Source organism: Geospiza fortis, unplaced genomic scaffold (assembly GCF_000277835.1).
Source record: "Geospiza fortis unplaced genomic scaffold, GeoFor_1.0 scaffold237, whole genome shotgun sequence".
Classification (NCBI taxonomy): Eukaryota; Metazoa; Chordata; class Aves; order Passeriformes; family Thraupidae; genus Geospiza; species Geospiza fortis.
Window position 1 is genome coordinate 698674 of NW_005054319.1, and position 10108 is coordinate 708781.

Consider the following 10108-nt stretch of genomic DNA (forward strand, 5'->3'; position numbering starts at 1 on the left):
TGTTTTAAAATAGCAGTTCATAAAATCTCTTAATAACCTTTTCAGAGAGAGGCACTTGTTTCAGCATCTTTGCTGGATACACTACAGCAGTTTGGTTCTCATGTAAAATCTCATTTACAATGCCATCAACTTTCTTCTAATGGGCCATTCATCATAGCAGGGTTTGCTATCAAGTAGCCAGCCCAATACCTTGAAAAGTCTCACACAAGTCATTTAGCAGACTCACCCTTCCAAAGCCAGGAACTACCTATAAACACATTAGGAAAGGCTGTGCAAAACAAAATCACCTCAGTAAAGCCCAGGAAAAAACCTCCTAATTTCCACATATATATGCCAGAAAAAGCCTGTGTGTGGGATGGTACTAACCTTTGAATTCAATCAGGCTCTCTAAGAGGGCTCGAACACGCAGAGCATGACTGTGATGTATTTTCCTTTGAGGCTGGTTCAGTTCATTTAGAAAGTGATTTGGAAAAGCTAATGTACTATTTATGTATGTTATAAAAAACTACCCATATGGAGTTAAAACTTTGCAAAATGTTCACACAAGTCCGTTCCGCTCCCTCTGAAGACATTTCACAATCCATTCAATACCCAGTAGAGGAAGCCAGGATTACTGTTTTAAAACAGCTCTGAGGGTAGTTTAAATGTTTTAAAAGCTGACAACTTCTAGACTCAGAGCCAAATAAACATTTGGGGCAACAGTCTCTTACACAAGTGTCTACAAAGTGACATCCACCTGCATCCTTCCAAATACTGACATTTAAAATAAAGGATAAAAGAGAATCCCAGGCACAACCTTCCCTCCTACTAAAAAAGAGAATAATTTTACTATGATTCAGATGATGATGATGTACTGAATTGGCTTGTGAAAGACCACCTAGCTGGACGTGGTTAAGATTGCAAATAATAAAAAACAATCACAAGATTTCTAAGGTATTTTAAATCCTGCCAGTATATACAACTGTGCTGAGGGGTTTAGTCCTTGAAAAGAGTTTAACCAACTGAAGTGACAATGACTCTTGCAAAACACAGCACGTGAGGAAGTTGTCACCCCAGTGGTTTCATTATTTTTAAACTACAAAAATTTTGGAGAGTTATCTTGTCATATTAGTGGCATAGTTTAATGCTCCCTTTCCTTTGCTTCAGGAGAATACACAGAATTAGAGAAACATTTTACTGTAATGGATGTACCTTACATGGAAGATTTATGTGAACTTCACAGTTTGCAGTACCAGCTTTTTGGGGAACAAAATTCTGGCCATTTTTTGCTACAGGATTTTAACAGGAATTCTCATTCTTGCAATAGAGAACAAAGCAGGAAGGAATTGAGAAGAAACTGTAGTCTCTTGGAGAAGAGGATGCACCCACCTGGTGACAAGAGACCTCACATTCAGAATCAATATCCACCAAAACAAACTTGTTTCCCAACTTCATCCTGTGGCTGTTTGCAGCGATTTTTACACAATTGTAAACAGATGATGTGCAAGTCTAAACTACTGGATTGTGCCTATTTTCAACAGCCAGTCTGCATATGCTTTGTTTACACAACATACAAAATGATAGCAGTTCTTTCACTGAACCACTGGCCATCAGGAATTTTCTCCTAAGAATTCCTGTGCCTGAAGGAAACTCCAGTGCTTGCCTTTATATTCCCTAAAGGCATTATTAGCAGCAAAGCATGTGCCAGCCTTTGACTTCCTTTGCAGGTCTTCCCAGGACAAAAACGGTTTCATTATCTTGTCTCATTAGACAGCGTCTGAGGGAGAGATGGGAAAAGAAGAGCTACAGTAATTATCCAGCTGAATGGACAAGGCAGAAGGAGGCAAAGCCACCCAACTGCCAGGCTTGTTGACAGCCAACACCCTTTACACATGGTGGGCACGCCACGTTACACCAGCCATGAGACAATTAAAAAAAGGAACGAGATCAATAAATAAATAGCAGTTGGAACATCTCCCACACCAAGAGCCTACCCTTACTGGCTTGGGCTACGCCTCAAACTGAATATGAAAACCAAAATCATTTTTGGCCTACCCATCAGGTAGAGACAAAATTTGCTTTCTGTTTCTAGTCCTTTTCTCCTCCCACACAATCAGGATTCCGAGAGTGTAAGAGTCCAGAGTTCTTATGCCCTCGAGAGAGGAAAGGCCTGAAGTTGCTCAAGAACAATTCCTTTAGCAAGTGCACAAACTGGCTCTGCAGGGAGTCCAGTCCTGCTTAGACAAACTGTTGGTGGCTTCTGTATGTGGCCTAAAGGGAGACAGAAGATTAAAACAGTTTGTGTGGGAAGATTTCCCAAGGCTCTCCTTGAAGTGGCACGAAGCAGAAAAAAGGGGTACAGCTCCAAGGTTGTATTTCAGAGAGAGGGGGAGGGATGTCCTTTTCCACAGTGCTTACACCACCTCTGCAAGGCTTTTTGTCTCCTCATTCTGTCCTAAAAGCTGGAGTGGATTGTACTTGCACATGAAAACAGGCTCTTATGCTGGAAGATTCCTGGGGCAGGATCATAAGTGGTAACAATGTGCTTAAAGTTTCCTTCCACTTCTCCTCCTATCCTAATCACACAGCATATATTAACAGAACCAGACAAAGACTGTCCATCTTTGCTCCTTCAGCTAAGGCAGAGTTCCTAATTAACTTCTACATTATTTCTCCCCAACTGTCAAGATGTCCTCAAAGAACATGAAAATTACATATCTGGTACATTTAAAGGAGGGAGGAAAACCACCAAAGTAAATTGCACATGCACAACAAAGGACAACCCAAGAAATTAAACTCGCTTTTAAGTTACTAAAAATAGACAGGATGGGAGGGAAGGGACTATCAATCAAATCTTAGAGTTGCTGAATATTCAAAGAGCAGCCTTGTAATAGACTGCTCTCTCAAGACTGCTAGAAATTTTTATGATAAAAAATGTACGAGGACATGAAAAAAGGAGCAGAAGGATAACGAAGAGCAAAATACACATGACAGAAGTGGATACAGAGTATTAATTAGGCCATTAAGATACTTAAATGTTTTAGTGTCCAATAAAATATGTATTTCATAAAAATTAAGTGCCATGCAGAAGGAATGCACACATACATTTACTGAGCTGTTCTGAAGAAACCAAAGATGTGAATTACCAGCAAAAAACATTCGTGTACAAGAGTGAATAGACATTAGTAAAATTGTATTTGTACTATGAAAACAAAGAATATACAATTGGATGGAAATTTTCACTCACATTTACTTAAGGGAGAAATTCATCTGCTCTATAAGCATCTCATCAATCTGCTTTTATGAGGAGTCTGCAGTCAACTGAAATAAGGAGACTTATAAATACTTGAAGAAACAGTTCAGTGATTAATACTGAATTATTGACTGAAGTGGATGCATTAAGACCAGACAATAATTTGTACTCACAATTAGTCGACTAACCACGTCTGGAAGTACATCAAGATGCCTTTCCATAGCCCACATTCAGGAGACAAAAAAAAAGCTTCAGCTTTTTCATCTTGCAAATTTGTCAAAGAAAAAAAAATCACTGCAAAAATGACACCTCCACATTTTCCCTGATTTCAGTTTTGCAGTCAGTTACATCAGGGCCCATCAGCCATTTCAGAAGCATAAACCAACATTTTAACCTAAGTTTACCTGTCAGAAAACACTGCACAAGCTCAGGGGACTTCTTAGGCATTTGCTGCAAAGCATATTCAACTGTAAGAGAACAAAGACCTCCACCACCCAATACCCTGTGGATATTCTTTCTTTACAGTGGATATCTCAGTCATGAGTCTTTAAACCTCAGGAAACTCCTGGATGTACAGGGACTGAACCAAAGAGAATGAAACAAAGGTGTTGGGCATGGCTACATGTGAGAGAAGCCTCTGTGCTCTGAACAGCTATTAAGGAAAAGGAAAGAATCTGTACTAAAAGCAAATGAGAAATTTTCTCCCTTTTCATTAACATCACCAACTCAAAAGCACATGATTTTTCTTTTTTTAACCACAATTCCACTTGGATTGGAAAGGAAAGCTGTCTCATCCACATCCAACCAGCAGTGAGGTGAAGCTTGGTCTGTGAAGCATTTCTGGTGACGGAGCCCCTTGGCTTGATGGCAGAACACCCAGACACTGCTCAGACACTGAGCTAGAAGGAACTCAGAGTAAATCACCACATGCCAGAGGAGCTGATATGGAGCTGAGTGCTAGCAGAGATCCCCCCAGAATAGGAAAGCCAGCTGGAGGGAACTGTCAGCTCTCTGAGTGGTTTAACAAGCACCTCACCAGCCTGTGTCCCCTTTGTCACTCCAGGCTGTGACAGAGCAGCCCCCAAACCCTCTCTGACATCCCTGCACAAACTCCTCTCAATAACAGACACTAATTACCACACCTGGGCCAGCAATAAGCCTTCATTTGCATGGCATAAGTGGCAAATTCAAGTAGTTCCCTGTTCTCTACCAATATCCTGTTGCCACATCTACTCCTCCAGGCAACTGCAACACCGAGAGAGAGAGAATCTGGTGTCCCACAGAACAGCTCTGATGCCAAATGGCCAGTGGAGCAGTTACTCGGAGCTTGCTGACAAAGACAACAGGCACATTAATCTGCTTGTCATTTATGCTCTCAGTTATTCAGTGCAAGGCTGCCTATCACGTTTTCTGGAGAGGGAGGGTAAAAAAACAAAGCAAACAGCATTATTTTGATTTGTTACCAGGACAGATGCTCTACCGTGAGTACGCTCACACAGCTGGCACCAAAATAACTAGGATATGAATTACTACAGATTTCATCATTTTTATTCCCCATTTTCAGAAAAGCAAGAACTGTCACACTCATTCATCCTCTAGATTGATATGAAAACAAAACAGTACCCACAGGAAGGAACCCACAGTCACCTAAGGATACGTGCCATGATTAAGAGTTTGCTAGCACAAAGAAGTTACACCAGCACAACTTGAATCCACATTTATGACTTTATAGCTGAGACTCCACACAAAACTGTACAAGACAAGTGTGGCATGTTCTCATTAGATTAATCTTCTCATAATCAACACATCAGCTAAGCTGAACCAAGCCTGGTTTAAAAGAATCCATAAGGACATACACTGAGTTTTGCATAACCTTAGTTTATATTCACAACCTGACTTACAGCACAGCTATTTTTGAATCAACAAATTGAGCAGCAGTTTCACATGAGAGAAACTTTCCCTTAAACGTTTAATATAACTCATGACAAATTGAGCTGCTTAGCCAAAAATTATTACTTGACATGAATTCCATAATTAAAATCAGGTAATCCTTTATCACATCTTGCTGTGCAACAAAAAAACCTGTTCTCAAAGACAGTCTTTGAAATTAAGTAAGAGCATGAAAAATACAAGATGAAGCACTAAGAAAGCAAATCTTTAAAGGGTTTCTAGCAAGAGTAAAACCACCATCCACAAGCTGTAGCACGGCAAACAACGTATTTCAAACAAAGAAAGAAAACAAGAAAATTGTTGCAAATGCAGATAATGCAATATTTAAAAAGCAAAACTACCTGAGGAGTTACCACAGACAACATACATACGCAGCATTTCAGAAACAACTAGTTCTGCAGTCGTGGTTCTGTGGTCACAGCATTTCCTTGGTGGGTACACAGGGTGTGCAGCTGCCCCCAGCTGTAAGGACACCCTCCCCTCCCTCGTGCCCACCGTGATGGCATCGCTCCAACCACAAGAATGGAGCTTGAGTGGTTGGTGAGGTCACCAAAACACTGCAGTGCATTGTGCACATCTCCATTTCCCTAGAATATGGCATTTTTTAAAACTTGCCTGGAGTTTCTGGCTATCAGACTGTACAGCCACATCCCTTAGAAACTGGATCTAATTCTCCATTTTCTGGTTGCTGAGACACCCCCACTACCCAAACACCAAAGGGAACTCGTGTACTCACAATATGGAAAGATTAATGCACGTGTAAAATTCTGCAGGATCAGCACCTTGGTGTGTGGTCAGAGTATTGGACTATTTATTTTTGTCAAGTTTATTGAGCACCTAGAAAAATCCCATTATAAATAAAGCAGCATGCTCTTAATAAAACTTGACATGCGTGGTAAGTTTTCAATTTATAATGGGGCTAATATACATAATGTTTTTATTTTAACTCTGTGTTTTAATTTGATTTCCTACATCCATCTATTTACTTCCCTTGTATTTATTCTCAAGCTAAAAAAGCTCCTCCATTTATTTTCTAAACACTAAAAGAACTACAGGTTTAAAAACTTGTTTTTATGCTTAGAAACCTCATACTGAAAGAACTCATTTACACTGAAAAACACCAACTTCAGGCTCCATTAATTATGCTACTGCAAAAATTCTAAATGTTCACAGCAGCAATAAGCAAATATCCCATGAAACATTCCCAGACAAGCATCATTTTCCAATCTATTGAGCTCACAGTTCAAAAAGCTCAAGTGCTATTATCAGGCTATGCTCAAGCAACACTTGCAGCTTTAGTCAATAGAACTTTTGTATTTAGGAGCATCTGAAGACCTGACTCATAGCTACTTAAAATTCAGGTTAACAAGTTAAACTTTCAACTGCTACAGCGCCTTCTGTTCTGGGGGACAAAATAAATAAATAACTAAACAAATGCTTATTTTAGTTACTGAAGTGTCTAACTTATTACTGCCAATTATTTTTAAAACAGAGTCAATTTTGAAGAAAACAAAGAACAAGTTAATAATTCATCATTAACGTGATCCTGTAAACACCTGATTACACCATAAATTTGAAGAAATTACTGTTTTCAACAGGCAAAAATACTGCACTTCATGGTTCCTGCTCTATCTTACACTTTTGCTGGTATTAAGAGTTTTTAAAACCTAGCGCATATTCTCCTGGTAGTTTTGAGTTTCTCTCTTTCTTACAGAAAAATACCCAGATATTTATCTACAGATTTGCAGCTCCCACCAGCACAGCTAAAAAACCATCACAAGCTATAAAAAGAGTTTCTAGCAAATCCTTAATTTGATTTGAAGCACTTATTTTTGATGTAAGTACTTCCATCATTTCATCTTGATTTATATTTGTAATGTCTGCTGTAGTGTGGCACTTATTAATTAAATTGATTAAGGATCTTCAGCTGTACCACAGACCCTCCACTCTCACCCACTTTGCTCCTGTCATTAACCTCTAGGAAATGTCCTCTTTGTTGGTTATTGCTGTTTAATTATACTGTATAGTTATGTCATCACATCTGTGAAATACAACCTCCCATAACAACACAGCTGTGGGATATGATACTCCTGCCCAGCAGTAAAATCCTGGTTACAGCAGAGAATCCACACACCACGTTGATGGAGGAAGTGATACAAAGCTTTTCAACAGCCCTTGATTTTGAGTAGGGCTGTTGAGACAGGAGGTAAGTACAGCCTTCAAGAGAGGTCTCAAACTCCTCCTTTTTCCTCCCTTCCAACCCCTCCTGACAAGATATTCCACACATTTCAGGAATTACTTCTAAACGTAGAAAACTTAGAAAAGAGAAGTTCTACGCAGAAATAGTAAAGTGAGAAGGAACCTCAGAAAACAGAATTTATGAGCTCATCATCTATTTTTTGACGAATAGTATGAACTACAACTGAAAGACACTTTTTCCTGGAACCCTCTGCTTCCATTCATGATCTCATGATGCACAAGCATTTCCTCTGCTTGTAAAGTAACAGCAGCAGTGACTGCAGTGGTCCAAAGAAAACACTTTGCACATTTCTGCCATTCTTTACAGGTGTGGGGGGAAAAGGGAGGACAACCACTCAAAGAACTGGTTTTTAGAATATTACCAGTAAGAGCTCCCCACATCACAAGGACCTCTCTCTAAAACGTTGGATGGAACGGTCACTAAATCCTGATATTGAACATAAACTGTACATTCTGCTGGTACACGGAAAAGGTGTGGCTGTATCAAACACAGCAGGAGTGTTACCATAATATGCAGAAAACATTGTGTAAAATCTGTGTACTTACAACCTGTCCTCACTTTGTCCTCCTTCTGACAACATTAGCTGGCAGTAAGCACACAGGCTTCTCTACAGGAAAGAAATGGCACTTTATGTTTACTGGGGAGAGATTTTTGTGTGTGTGTGTGTGTGGAGAGGGTCACTGGGAGAGAATTGCCTGATTTTTCAAGAGTGGAGATAATGAGATAACAGCAGACAGTTTCAAGCCTCAATCAAGACTCTGTATGCCAAGCTTCAACAAGATTTTCTTTTTCCTGGTCGGAGTTACAAACCCTTGACTGGCCAGTAAGGAGTTGTTTACCTGAGAGAAGCAAGGGGGCAAATTCCTTTAGATTGATGCAAAACATTTTCCTACTCTGGAAGTCAGAAAGGGAGGAGCACCAAGTTTATTTATGTAGCTCAACCAGCAGCCAAGCTATGAGGATGCCTTATTGTGTAGAGTTCAGAAGTGTACATTAAACTCCTCCCTTTAAAGCAACGCAGAAGGAAAGTTGCCATTCCCACTCCAGGAGTCAGGAGCAAAGGGGAGAGAAATAAGCAACGAGGTTGCTGTTTGACATAGTTTTCTGTCAATGCTTATGATTAACCAAGTGAAGAAACAGAATGACAGGGAGCAGAGAGCTTGCACAGATACCAGAGCCAGAGGGAATGACAACAGAAGTGCCCAGGGCTTCGGGTGGTCTTGTTTTACAAAGCCAGATTAATTAACCAGACACTAAAGGACATCTCTTTTAGAAAATGAAACATGTTAGAAACCAAAACGCCTCAGAGAGTGAGCAGCTAGGGAGCTATAAGTAAATTACTAAGAACAAAATGAAGCAGCCTGCAGAGGAAATGAGTAATTAAAAAACCCTCCCCTGAGCGACAGTCTGGCGATAACTCCAGGACCCTGGTGCTGGAGGTAAACAGTACCTAAGCCAAAATGTGACAGATGAAAACAGATGTTTTATACAAACAACAACCCCACAATCTCCTGCCTTTACAGTGCACTCAGGAACGGCATTAGGCACAGTCAGTCTGGAACAACCTGAGGAGATGCACACAGGAATTACATCACCCACCACTATCACGCTGCTGCCCTGGGGTGAAGCACTGCAGTCACTGGACAGTACTCAGCAACTATAAACAATGTTTTCAGAGGAAGAAATAGAATAACATCAACCTCATTCTTCTTGCTGCAAGAGAATTTAACAGAGCACAGACGCTGCTGGCACAGTAAACCCTTCTGCACCCCTTTCTCCCTCCATAAGGAAGCAAAGTCACCCTTGGGCACCTGCTGCCCTGGTGAGCAGCATCACTCCCAGCCTGGCCTGACTCCTTTTCTTCTGCTGCTCCAGAGAGACACCAAGAACAACACCTAACTTGCCAACCCTTAAGTAAGCAATTCTGGCGAAGTGGTTTCCAACTTTTTCCGCTAGATCTCTTCCAAGGAAGACAAGCCTTGGGTGTAGCAAGTTTCAGCCCACTGAGAGTCCTTCCTTCTTCTCTGTCTTTTTGAAACCCTTAAGAGCCAGCAGTTGAACATGAGTCTGTCTGCAGGCAAGCATGGAGGATGACGACCATGGGGGACACCCTCCAGCGAGGGGCTTATACTTCACACTTTTCCCCCAGACATGGCTCTCTCAGAGGGAGCAGCCCCAGTCCCAATGAACATCATCCTCTTTCTCAGCCACGGATGGCAGCAAGGCTGGGAAGGTGGACATCCCATGTTGATGCTCAGAATCTCATCAGGCAGATGTCCCTCAACAGCATCTCAAGCCCTCCACCAGGTGAGTGTTGCTCACCCACTGTAACCAACTTCAAGTCGGGACCTTCAATGCCCCCTAAGGCTCTCTGTGAGCAGAGGGATGCTATCTCAAGCCCTCCACCTTATTCAGAGGCAGACCCCCACCACCCCCTGAGACCCCTGGTGGGCAGGGGGATGCTTGATCCCTGTTTCCTTCATCAGCTGTGGCCCTTCACCATCACCTCAGGCCCTTCTCCTGGCAGACACACATGCCCTGCACGGGACACGGGCAGCTCACCGCCTGCTCCGTGGGTCGAGGGATCCCTCCCCATTCCCTCCTCCAAGGAGCCCCCGCTCCGCCCAGCCCCATATCCCCTCCCCGGGACAGAGGGTCCCTCTCCG

General features: G+C 41.7%; 2 protein-coding genes across 2 annotated transcripts in view; one reads left to right on the forward strand and one right to left on the reverse strand.

The window, feature by feature from the left end:
* The window catches only part of FOXK1 (forkhead box K1), a 51268-nt gene extending 45580 nt beyond the window's left edge, over window positions 1–5688 (reverse strand). Inside the window, exon 1 of the mRNA XM_031056557.1 lies at window positions 5678–5688. Within this exon, the coding sequence (XP_030912417.1) occupies window positions 5678–5688 (11 nt within the window). The remainder of the gene's footprint in view (window positions 1–5677) is intronic.
* A 382-nt stretch (window positions 5689–6070) lies between these two features.
* Window positions 6071–10108, forward strand: part of LOC102042286 (cytochrome P450 3A9-like) — a 42541-nt gene continuing 38503 nt past the window's right edge. The window contains exon 1 of the mRNA XM_005420346.2: window positions 6071–6077. Within this exon, the coding sequence (XP_005420403.2) occupies window positions 6071–6077 (7 nt within the window). The remainder of the gene's footprint in view (window positions 6078–10108) is intronic.